Below are 13,169 nucleotides of genomic sequence, written 5' to 3'. Positions count from 1 at the left end.
AACTGGTATGTAGCCATCTTCGACCAGACTCACAACAAACATGAATTGGACTAGATTTGTTCAGTCAGTGCCATCATTGCATAAATGTAGTAAAGACCAAGAGATTTGTTGATTTTCACTTCTCAAATGGCGTTTACTATTAGTCAGTTAAAATCTTACGACATTATTTTAACATCCTTTATTTGATCCAAGAAACATTCCTTCAAAAGAGCCTTAAACAATTCAATTCATTTTTGTTCATATAGCACCAAATGTCAACAACAATCACGTGAAGGTGCTTAATATTGTAAGGTAAAGACGATAATGATGATAATAACAGTGTTCCTTCCTTTGGTAAAGGAACTTGTTCTTGTAAATTTAAAATGTTTCTTTTCGGCTTCACTCTCAGCAGGTGCACCGTTTCCTGTTGTCCAGCTGTTTGGCCATGGTGTTCAAAATGGTGAGTGGTAGAGATTGCCAGCTCTACCCTCTTCCCACACTTGGTTCCTGTGCAACTGGGCAGAATGTGCTCTAGTCAAAGGTCTGTGTGTGGTCCATGGAGCTCCCACGGCAGCTCAGTGTTGCCCAAAAGAAAGCCAAAGCCAAATCCACAATCTATGTAAAATTGCAATAATATTTCTTCAAATCTGGAAAATCATATTTAGAAAAGTATACAAAAGGACCTCTAGCTCCCTGGTCACCCTGGTCTGGTCAGCTATCGTTGCTGAAGTCACATTTTTTGCGACTTGAAAACTTTTGACATGATACAGAGTCTAATGGAACTGAGAAAGAAAATAATAATAACAATAAATAATCTTTTCTTTTCTCTATATTTTTGAAGTAATAATGAATGCTAGGACAGAACGATAGAACAAAATGTCATGGCATTTTCTAAGCTTAAATACTTTGCCCCTATTGTCATGTCTCAAAGGACAGTGCAAAGCCTGCTTCTTTATCTTGTGCGTTCTCCAGCACACAGCGTGTCTGCTCTTAATTGTGGTAGGCGGAACATCAACAAGACTCATTCTATTCTTCATTTAATCCCACAGACACACCAGAAAACAGCTACAGTAGTTTCTGCAAGCTACATTTTCCACGGGAAACGGCCACAAGCCCAAAAAAGCAAAGCGCAGTATCATCACCCAGGAATCCAAGAAATACCAGAAAGTCTGAGTTTTATTACAAAAATCATCTATGAGCACAAACAAATGTGGAGCACAAACATGCCTATTAATTGAGAAGGCAGATGGTCCTGTTGCGGGTGGGACGCAGTGAGCAGGGACTGTGGAAAACAAAGCATCCACGGTGACCACGACCTTCCATTTCTGTCGCTCCAACTGGGAGACAGGGTCTGAGGTTGAAACCCACAAGAGTTGAACAGAATTTGCCAGTGTTGCCTCAGCAAGACACACAGACAGACCAATTCACAGGAACAAGTTGTATTGGGTTTCCGGGGGGACTGTTGTTTATCCACTTCATCATCAGTGTTGTGTTTTCGATTCTGTTTTTTTCCTTGATAGCTTTGGGCTTGAATTCACTTCCACTCTGACCTAAAATCCCCAGTGCAAAAGGAAAATTCACAAAATCAAGTTTTTAGTAGTAATATTGAAACAAGTAGACTCTGGAAGTGACAAGCAAAGCAATTATCAAAAGCTCATTTGTCTGTAGCCTTCCATAATTTGGGGAATTCCACTGGGTGCTTGATTTAGACAACACATATAAAATAGTTTTCTTTAGGGTGGGATCATACTGACGCATCCCAAGAAACAAAATTCCCCCTAAAGATGTCTTTTCTCCCAGACATAGTAACTGGATCCTCTGTTTAATAGTTTGCCGTAGCAGGGGACTGACAGAGTGGTTTCCATTCCGCTGGGCTGTAACCGATTGTCCCAGTGACCACAACAAAGGATAAAAAAGGAAGGAGGGTGAGTGGATAGAGAATAACTCAGGGCTTAGTGTGGACTTGAGAATCCTGAGATCAATGACTCAATGGCTTCCAGAGTCTCCTCCAGCTTTTAATCCTCAGCACAGTATCTGTAAGTCAAGGCTGCGTGATACAAGTATAGCATAATCATATGCACAGGATGTGGTGTCCTACCAGTCAATCTGGCATTTCAAAATGTTACACAAAGATGCGGGAATCAATGAAGCTTGACCTATTTAATTCATCCAGATATGAGTTTAAACCAAGGAAGAGACATCACCACAGTGGGCTACCAACAGTGCACTCCATATGTCAAATAAGTGGCATTCAGCCCTGCTTTGTGGGGTTGGGTGCTCACACGGGTGACTTTGAAGGCAACAGACAATTTATTTAAGTGTGTGTTGATGGAGCAGTGTTACCTTCGCAGACTTCCTCTCCAGACGTCCATGGGTAACCATTAACCAAGCCTACTTTCTGTGACCTTCTACCACTACAAGACATATTATGATGGACTTCCTCATCACTCTGAATTTACAAAGGGTGATAAAAAAAAAAAAAAATTACGACAATATTAATTATTGTTGGCAATTGTGTGCTGCATTAAGCCACACAGAAAAGCTCCATGCCAGGGTGCCAGAGTCAAAGACACTCATTAATATCACAGATGACCTTTTTTTCCTTGTGGTTTATGGAACTCTAAATCACTTGCCTAGTCATGCACAAAGTAAAGCAGAGCACTAAGTAGGCAGAGATGCAGTAATGTTAAAAGGAAAGCAGGCAAACACATTTTGACTGTCATCAAATTAAAAATACGCCTTTTGATGCCCTAAGTCCTTTTACCCACGATGGTGTCTTTGAACAATTGGATAATTAATTCTCTAAATCTCTCTTCTTAAAATCTGAGTGTATACAGAGACAGTGGTTTAGGAACAATGACATACAGATGTGCTCTGGAAGACTGAGCTTTGCTATTATAAACCCATAAATAGTATTTCTATCAAAACTTATTTTTTTCCCTCGCTCAGCTCCAGCACAAACAATTGTGGATTTTAAACTGTATGACAGCAGCTAATATATTCTTCCCTTCTCTTTTTCAGATTAATATTGTTTCAGAATGAGTTTGGCAGGAGGCTCATTATATTTAAATCTGTTTTACACTTTAGCATTATGATTATGGCAATTTGAAGTCTAGAGGTTTTAATACATTTTGTAAATAAGCGGTGACCCAAGTCATATAGATCAGGGGTGTCAAACCTAAGGCCTGCGGGCCAGAATCGGACTGCCAAAGACTCGAATCTGGCCCATTGGTCAACTTTAATAAATATGGGCATAAAGTTTGGACTTTTAAATGTATTTTCATAAGTTTTAAGGTTTTTCCTGCTCATTAAGACCTCCCCCATTTATACTGCACTAAAGTAAATAAGAAATAGATATGCAGAACAGTTAAATGACAGAAAGTTCATGTTTTTTCACCAATTACTATAGAAATCCATGTATTTTACAGAGTAACAAAACAAAAAAAGAAAGTACACATTCTGTCAGTTAACAAAAATGTTGTGTTTTATAATCACAGGACAGTCTAAACAATGAGCAAACAGAATCTTTTCTGTAATTTTACACATTTATTCCTTGTGTTAGTTTGGTGTATTAAAAGTGTTTTAGTGATAAAATAATGGCTATGGTTTTGATCATGGCAAGTGCGTCATAGTCAGAAGTATAAAGTGAATTCCCAGCCATTGCATACATGACACCTAAATGCAAAACATACAGTACGTATTGGTCTCAGATGAAAATGCAAAATTCCGCTGATAATTTCATATGTTTACAGAGTAAACCCTTCGTGTTTTATGTTCACTATCTGCTCACTGCTTAGAGACCCAGAGGCATCTGAGAAAGTGAGAAGTGTCCACTGAGGGGTGACAGTTGGGTGTATGTGCTTAGTCACAGACAAAACAAGACCTTAGCAGACACTGAAAACTCACAGCTCATTTTCAGATACAATGAAAGCTCAAACATTTGAGGTCTGAAGGCTCTGAGATCATGCTCATTAGTATATAGATATAGCCCTCAAAGGTCAAGCACATAGCTGAGCGCTGGAAAGTGAAGACAGCTATAGTTAATGATGTAAGTTTAATATGGGACTGGAATTCTTTTAAAATCCTTGTTTTGCATTGTATTCAGCAGAGCAATTGGCATAACATGTCTATTATGGTGCATTTTCTGAAAATACACAAGTTTCTATTAACCCTCTGTGTAAAATGTAAATAACAACAGAAATATTAACAGAACACAGTTATTTGCAAATATTATAAACCAGTATTTTATTCAAATAGAACATATGTGATAACATTTCAAATGTTTAAACTGAAACATTTTCTTTTTTTTAGTGAAAAGCATAATAAACATTTCTTTTAATTTGATGGCATCAACACATCTCAAAAAAGCTGTGACGGGACCAATAAAAGGCTTGAAAAGTAAGTGGTACCAAAAAGAGACAGCTAGAGGAACACTTTGCAACTCATTAGATTAATTAGAGTGATTGGGTATTACAAATTTCCCACGTGTGGGACTAATAAAAGTTATCTTATCTTATCTTAAAACCATCTTAGACAGGCAGAGTTTCTCAGACTTAAAGGTTGGCAGAGGTTCACCAATCTGCAAAACTGTCTACAACAGTTTCTCAATTTTAGAATAATATCTGATCAATGAGAAATTATATCATCAAAAGATTCAGTCTCTGGCGGAATCTCTGTGTGCCAGAGACAAGGCCAAAACTCAATATTAGATGCCCGTGAGCTTTGAAAATCATTCCATGGGCTCAAGAACAATTCCAAAAATCCTTCTCTATCACAGTTCAGTGTGTTATCCATAAATGCAGGTTAAAGCTTTATCGCATAAAGAAAAAGCAATATGTGGACATAATCCAGAAACACAGCTGTCTGCCCTGGGCCAAAGCACATTTACAGCAGCCTGAGGCAAAATGAAAATTTCTTCTATGGTCGGGTGAATTGAAATTAGAAATTTTCTTTCAAAACATGAACGCCACACCCGCAAAACTAAAGAGAAGAGGAGCCACCCGCTGTCATTTTCAATTAAATTCAATTGTATTTGTATACAATGTTTAAATAAGTAACAAACAATTTGAATAAGCGCTATAGAATTTATAGTATAGAATCAAAACAACAGTTACACTTTTCACATTCAAGGCACTTTACAGTGGTCTGAAAAAGTATTGGTCCCCTTCCTGATTTCCTGTTTTTTGGTATGTTTGACACACTTAAATACTTCAAATCATTAAACAAATTTAAATATTAGCCAAAAATCACACAAGTGAACACAAAATGCAGTTTCTAAATGAAGGTGTTTATTATTAAGGAGAAAAAACCTACATGCCCATGTGTGAAAGAGTGATTGCCTTCTAAACCTAATAACTGGTTGGGCCACCCTTAACAGCAATAACTGCAATCAAGCATTTGTGATCACTGGCAATGAGTCTTTTACAGCACTGTGGGGGAATTTTGTCACACTCTTCTTTGCAGAATTGTTGTAATTTAGCCACATTGGAGGGAACACATCAGAGCATGACCCATCTTTTTTTTAAGGTCATGTCACAGCATCTCAATCAGATTCAGGTCAGGACTTTAACTAGGCCACTCCAAAGTCTTCATTTAGTTTTTCTTAAGTCTTTCAGAGGTGGACTTGCTCGTGTGTTTTGGATCATTGACCTAAAGCTGAAGCCAAGTGCAGCTTTAGGTCATGAACAGATGGCTGGAAATTCTCCTTCAGGATGTTTTGGTAGACAGCAGAATTCATGGTTCCATTTACCAGAGGTGTGGACTCGAGTCACATGACTTGGACTCGAGTCAGACTCGAGTCATTAATTTTATGACTTTAGACTTGACTTGAAAAAATGTTCTAAGACTTGTGACTTGACTTGGACTTTTACACCAATGACTTGGGACTTGAATTGGACTTGAACCGGTTTACTTGAAAAGACTTGATATTTTACCCCAAATATAAAATTTAACATGCATATTATATAGAGATTGAAAATGTGATGTCATTCAGGGGTAAAACCGCAAAGGATTCTGGGAACTCGTGGCAAGCGGTACTAGCGCACGCAGGCTTTCAATTAAAATCAGTCACACAGCGATAAAAAGAAACACAAAAATGTCAAGAAGCTGTTGTATTATTAACTGCAATAGCCGGTCGCATGACAGCCACGGGAAGCCGACGGGTAAAGAGATCGGTTGTTATCGGATTACGTCGTTGAAGAGAAATTGTTCGAGCCATGTTTCCGAAGTAACAAAGACGCGACGGATGGCCTAGATTGCAGCCATTCAAAGACCAAATATAACGTCCCAGAACACTCCAGCTCACAGGTTAGTCTGCTCCAAGCATTTCCACACAGGTCAGTCTGCTGTTGTAGTTAATGCGTCATTTTTCTTAACATAATTGGTGATATAGGTTACAAGCAAGTCTGGCGCTGAACAGAAATTGTCGCGCTATGCTCCTTTATTTATTGTGCATAAATAGTGAATTGTCCTGACACAATATTGCGTTTCGCTTCTGTTATTATGGTACATTGACAAAAACATATACTTTTATTCACAGGATAAAACAGGTTTTTTGTATCACTAATTGCCCAGTACGATTACAGCATACAGTATTATTGTCACTGCTACATTTCTGTGATGCTACCAGAAATTATTTCCACTACTAATTAATTACCGTTGAGCTCAAAGGTCCTATTAATAAACGGTTAATGAATGTGTATTTATGACGACGATTTGTGAGACTGGTAAACTTACCTTTGTTCGTACGATGGTCTTTACTTTCTACACGGTGCATTTCAAGGTCCTGCACCCATCCGTCGGTAAACTGTACCTGGGCTTGTTGCAGTGACCTGAAGTTACTAAACTTCATGAGTGTATGCACTCACTCCAAGAACCGTATAATTATAAATATGCATATAAATATGCTACGATGAGATAGCTGACTTCATCTAACTAGCAAATGTTGTCCAGGCTACGTTGGTGATGCAGTTTTTTTTAATGTGTATGATATTTTTGTCATGCGATTTTAAAGCTGGTCCTACAACCGCATCCAAGAATAACATGCAGCTTATCTCAGAACTGTCGGTGAAAATTATTCTTGGAGCTAGGTTTAATTGAGCTGCATTTTAAAGAGGTGCAATTTCACAATTTGTGTATATTTTCTAAGTTCACTATTTTGTATGTTTTGAGAAAAACACAGATTTTAAAATTACATGGTCTAATATTTACATTTAGCATAACTGCAACATGCTTTTTTTCGTTTTTTTTTTAAAGACTCGAAAGGACTTGAAATTCAAAATTTCAGACTTGTGACTTTACTCGGACTTTTACACCAGTGACTTGAGACTCGACTCTGACTTGCCTGACATTACTTAAGACTTGACTTGAGACTTGAGGATAAAGACTTGAGACTTACTTGAGACTTGCAAAACAATGACTTGGTCCCACCTCTGCCATTTACCACAGCAAGTCTTCCAGGTCCTGAAGCAGCAAAACAGCAGTGGTAGTGTGATGTACAGACCGTCACACTACCACCACTGTTTGTATTTTCTGAAATGCTGTGTTAGTTTTATGCCAGACATAACGGGACTTAAACCTTCAAAAAAGTTCTATTTCTGTCTCATCAATCCACATAATATTTTCCTAGATGTCTTGGGGATTATCAAGCTGTTGCTTTGGCAAATATGAGAAATGGCCTGCATTTGTATAGTGCTTTTCTAGTCCCTAAGGACCCCAAAGTGCTTCACACTACATTCAGTCATTCACACACTGGCGATGGCAAGTTACATTGTAGCCACAGCTGCCCACTGACAGAAGCGAGGCTGCCGGACACTGGCGCCACCGGGCCCTCTGACCACCACCAGTAGGCAAACATGGGGTTAGTATCTTGCCCAAGATATTTGGCATGCAGCCAGGATGCAGCCTGGGATCGAACCACCGACCTTCTGATTAGTGGCTGACCTGCTCTGCCACCTGAGCTACAGCCACCCGAGAAGAGTACTGTTCTCCTTGAACACTCCTATTGATATCATTTTGCCCAGTCTCTTTCTTACTGTTGAATCATGAACCTCAGAACCTTAACTGAGACGTGTGAAGCCTGTGGCTCTTTAATATTGTTCTGGGTTCTTTTGTGACCTCCTGGATGAGTTGTCGATGTGCTCTTGGAGCAATTTTGGTAGGCTGGTCACTCCTGGGAAGCTTCACCACTGTTCCAAGTTTTCTTCATTTGTGTATAATGGCTCTCACCATGAATTAATGGAGTCCCAAAGCCTTAGACTGATAGAGGTCAAAGACTTTGTTTCTATGTTTTTTCTTTAGATTGTGGCATGATGTGTTGATGTGTTTTTGAGATCTTTAGCCTGCTTCACTTTGGCCGCAGGTTGTATTTAAGTAACTTCTTGACTCAACAGGTCTGCGGGTAATCAGGCCTGAGCGTGTTTTGTGAAACTGAACTCAGCTTTCCAAAAATGAGGTTAATCCCAGTTAATTCATGATCTAACAAGAGGGCTATTACTTTTTCACACAGGTCCAGGTAGGTTTGAATTACTTTTCACCCTTAATCAGTGAAATCATCATTGATTAATCATCACTGCATTTTGTATTTACTCAGGTTATTTTTGTCTAATATTAAAATTTGTTTGATGCTTGGTCTGTAACATGTCATTTGACAAATATGCAAAAATGCAAAATGTATATTGTAAGGCAAATACCCTACAATAATACAAAGAAAACTGAGTAAACCCCAACAATCAAACAACCCGCTATGAGTAAGCACTTTGGCAACAGTGGGAAGGAAAAACTCCCTTTTAACAGGAAGCAGAGGCAGAAGCAGGCTCAGGGAGGGGCGGCCATCTGCTGCGACCAGTTCAAAAGCCTATATCGCTGATGTGGTATGGGGTTTCACCAGATGAAAACAATGGGTCCCTCATACCATGAAATATACAACAAAGAAGACCCGGGAATTTTAAGCAGCTAGAATCCTCTATCAGGCACAAAATGGGACATTCCTCTCCCCAAAAATGTTTCTCAGTTTAAACATTTTATGTTTTTCAGTGTTTTTATTTACATTTCTCAACTTCTGTTAAACTGGGGTTGTAATCTTTAAGTTGTCATTGGATATTTAAACCTTACAATTAGAGTGTCATTACACAAAAAGCATATTGTTCACAATAAACAATGTACTTTTTGTGCTTATAAAGAGCATTTTATTCAAATGTTAAATTTTGCAACCGGTAGTAAAAGTTGTCTCAATACGTAACAAATAAAGGCCACATCAAACAAAACCATGTCTATACAGTCTAAGGTCAAGACTATCACACCAAGACTGTATGCGGTTGGATTGATTTTCCCTCTTTCCCTACGATATGCATCCACTTAAGCACTACGGACGTCACAGTGTGTTCTGAGCTGCTTGTAACAACAGAGAGAGTGCACACTGAATTTTCATGAGTACAGCCTTGGTCTATAGTCCCAAATGTGATTGATCTACTGTATAATCTGGCAACAGTTTGAGTTCAGTAGCGGTTATAAATGGTTACATTTACAATCTGTAATTTATGTAAGGGCACACATCTGTGCTTTGTGTTTTTCTTTTGGGTCAAGGTGGGGCCCCATTTATAATTGGTCAAATGTCTATCACATTAAAACTCAAAAGATTGAACTGATTTAAAGAGAAGTAAGTATATCACAAAAACAGTATAAAGTAGGTAATTTGCTGTGGAACCAGTCATTTATGATCCTATAGCTTTGTTTGTTTTTTAGTCATGTAAGACTCTCACAGTGGGTTTGTTTAATGCAACACTCACAATCAATTTCACGTGGTATATATTTAGGAAAGATGGACATAGGTTTAAGTACACTATTTTTGTTTGACTTTTAGCTGAAAGATAGAAAAAAGATGCAGTTAGTTGGTTGTTTCTGACATTTTAATGCAAGGTGACATTTACTCAAGGATCTTTGTAGGATTCCCTGACTGTGCAGTGTTGTGTTGTATGTGTCTGCCATCTATTGGACTCACAAGAAACACCACTTGGCAAATTCATGTGACATATTTAGAAATAAGTTCTTATCAATAGAGGTAGATAACTGTAATTCATTTTTGGCTTTTGCATATTTAAAACTGTTACAGATAAAACTTGAGCTAAGATTGGATTAAAATATGCATCAATTAAATACAGTTAATTTACAATTACATTACAGTTGTTATTAACTCATTATCTCTGTGAATAGAAAATGTTCTAAAGAGATGAACATCTGAGGGACGGGGGGGAAGCATAGCAAGTTGGTAGTGCCCACCTAAAAGAAACATTTTTGTGTTTATGGCAAAGAGGAACGGTGGTTTGTAAAATAGAGGAAAAAAATAAATACCCACAAATGTATTAAAAGAGCTCACTTATATCCTATAACATGTGTTGCGGTCAGAGCTGTTGTAGGACGCCAGGAAAAAGAGGGAGTGGGTGAGTGCAGGAGTCGGCTGAGCACGTGCCTGCAGAGGTCCTCTGGTCTCTGTCTGGGATCAGCCTGCCACACCAGCCCCTGCGCTAGACTCCCATCAGCCCCATACCCTGTCTTCTCTGAGCCAGACACCACCATGACCACTTGTATTGAGAGCTCTGACCGCCATTGTGCCACAGTAGAGTACACAAACAAACAGTGCAGACACACACCGGTCTGCTCTCCTGCCATTACGTCTACTCAAGCCCACTTGGTTTAGTCATACCGTAGGTCTCCATTGCAAGCAGCTCCTTCTTGGCTTGGGATGAAGAATTTGGCAGAAGATATTTGCTCATTTGTCCCCACACATGTATGTGGTTTGGTAACTTTGCTAGGGACTGCTGCCCCAGTCTTTCTTACAGTGGAGCTTCAGAGCAAGCCAGGCCTTTTCTGGGTAATGTCCTCCCACACAGTCTGACTATACAGCTTTTTGCTGTTCGTTTCCAGCTGTTTACATCCTTACAATGTGTGTGTGTGGTTTTTTGTGGATTTTGGTATGCACTATAGAAAAGCCGAACATGTGGACATCTATTATCATCTGTCATCACAGCAGTTCACATTGTTTCATCATTTACTTCCAGCTATTCCCACCTCTTCTCCAAATAAGGCCATACAAAAAAAAGTCAGGCTACTCACTTATATGTCATCCAGAAATAAAACAGTTACAATGCATGCATTAACCATTTGCTCAGAGTATAGCTTAATGTTGTGCACATGCACATGCACTCACATCCACAGGCACACTGCATTTCTTCTTTCTTTTCATGTTGACCACAAGATTAACCTGCTGCCCTCTATTTCCTCTGAAGAGGATTCCCCCTCCTCCCCTTCAGTAGAGCCTTAAAATCTATCACAGACTTTAGATCCTGATGTGCCCCATCCTCTGTTTTCTTTGAAGTCTTTAACTGGCCCTGGCCACATTGCAGTCTGATAGCTGGACTGTCGCTTACACATATTCAGCTTTTTTCTGTCTGAGATGAGCCTCTCACCCATCCCAACATCCTTAGTATTGTCTGAAGAGGGAATATCTGGTTTAAACATAATTTGTCAGGCACAATTAAAAATACAGTTACATGGGTTCAAGTGACTCTGGCCTTTAAGTGTTGCTATCACCTTGTTTCCTATTGTTACTTTGCCATGTAGGAAAATCTTACATTTCCCAACTTCTAAACTGCAAAAAGATCACAAGTACTGATATGTCTGAATGCTCAAAATCAACTTTAGTACTTGTAATGACGATGGCACTCTAGGCAAAATTATAAAGGATCACTAATGTGATAAAAATACATTTCACATATGCTTACATTTAAAATATTTCTTCACTATTCTGAGCCATCAGGATACAAGGTTTGAATTTTTTTGTTTTGTTTAATTCCAGTTTTAGCTTGTAAATCCTGACATCTTTATACTGTTGTCAATTTCATCTCCATGTGTGAATTCTGCCTTATAATATATTTTATTTCAGTCTTTACATCTGTTTCTGAGATCTTAACATTTATGGATTACTTGTATTAAAACAGCCAGTAGTGAGCCTTTGAATGACATGAGCCCAAATAATATTTATACTACAGTTGGTATACTATTTTAAGGTAGTAAAGCAATTTGAAATTACTTTGCATTGCATACCTTGTTTTACATTAAAACTGTGTTGGGTATGTCAATGCCAAACATGATGAAGGATAGGAAAAAGGACTGAACCAAAGCTGTTAAAATAACAAACAATTTTGGTCTTCAAATGTTATCAGGAAAAAACAACAGATATAACAAATACTGTAACAAAAAAAATAATGTTTATTCCTTTAAAAAAGTTTGTGCACAGTAGGAAAGGAAAGCTAGGTGTTTTAAAAACAGAGGCTTAAACATCATGAAAAGAGTATGGCTGAATGTAATCCCCATATCCTTTAAGGGCCTCTCCAAATGCATGCACGTTCAATTAAAAAAGTCTTTTTAAAATATAAAGTTTCTTCATATTTGTGCACATAATGCTGAGCTTGTCATCAAAACAAAGTGTATTGCTCTTTTCAGAAGCAGCTAGGAGCATTTCATCTCAGCAACAGTCAAAAGCAATTCCATAGTCAACACATAACATTAAAACCTCAACACTGATATGTCCATTGATATAACAAAACCAATGTGTACAGTGTTGACAATGGATGTCTTATATTGTGATTGTTGGTAAAATCTTGACATTTTCAGAACCAAAACTCTGAGACAAACACATGGACGTTGACGATGTTATGGCCAGAGTCGCCCTGAATTGTCAGGTTGCGCATAGATAGCTTGAGTACTGTCATCGCTGGACCAATCAGAGGCTTCACCTGGCGAACAATACCTGGAAAAGACAAAGATGAATGAGAAAAAGTAGTATGGCTAAATGTGTAGATCCGTGCTAAGCAAGACTACTTGTTGTATCATGACATGTCTCAATAATCTCAATAAACAAAAAAAGAATTATTTTGTTCAGAAGCTTGAGAGTTGGTTAGCTTAAGGAACTACAATCAGTCAGAATAATTTTCCTCAAAGAAACTGTTGTCATTGTGGAGTCTTTTTGTCATTATTAATGTAGTTCTGTGTGTTTTAAATATGGTTTCTTTGTTCACCCTAGTGATATCTAGCTCTGGATAGTTTGGGTTTATAGTGTTGAGGATCAAAGTGTTTGCTCTTACCTCACTACAATTAAGGACAGTTTGTGATTGTATTTGTAATTTACCAGCAAA

General features: G+C 38.3%; 1 protein-coding gene across 1 annotated transcript in view; it reads right to left on the bottom strand.

The window, feature by feature from the left end:
• Window positions 1–12,223: 12,223 nt before the first annotated feature.
• fbln1 (fibulin 1) overlaps window positions 12,224–13,169 on the bottom strand; it is a 32,058-nt gene continuing 31,112 nt past the window's right edge. Inside the window, exon 17 of the mRNA XM_026175304.1 lies at window positions 12,224–12,784. Coding sequence (XP_026031089.1) covers window positions 12,645–12,784 — 140 coding nt within the window. The 3' untranslated portion in view covers window positions 12,224–12,644. The remainder of the gene's footprint in view (window positions 12,785–13,169) is intronic.

Source organism: Astatotilapia calliptera, chromosome 7 (genome assembly GCF_900246225.1).
Source record: "Astatotilapia calliptera chromosome 7, fAstCal1.2, whole genome shotgun sequence".
In the NCBI taxonomy this organism is placed as follows: domain Eukaryota; kingdom Metazoa; phylum Chordata; class Actinopteri; order Cichliformes; family Cichlidae; genus Astatotilapia; species Astatotilapia calliptera.
This window is presented reverse-complemented; position numbering and strand designations above follow the sequence as displayed.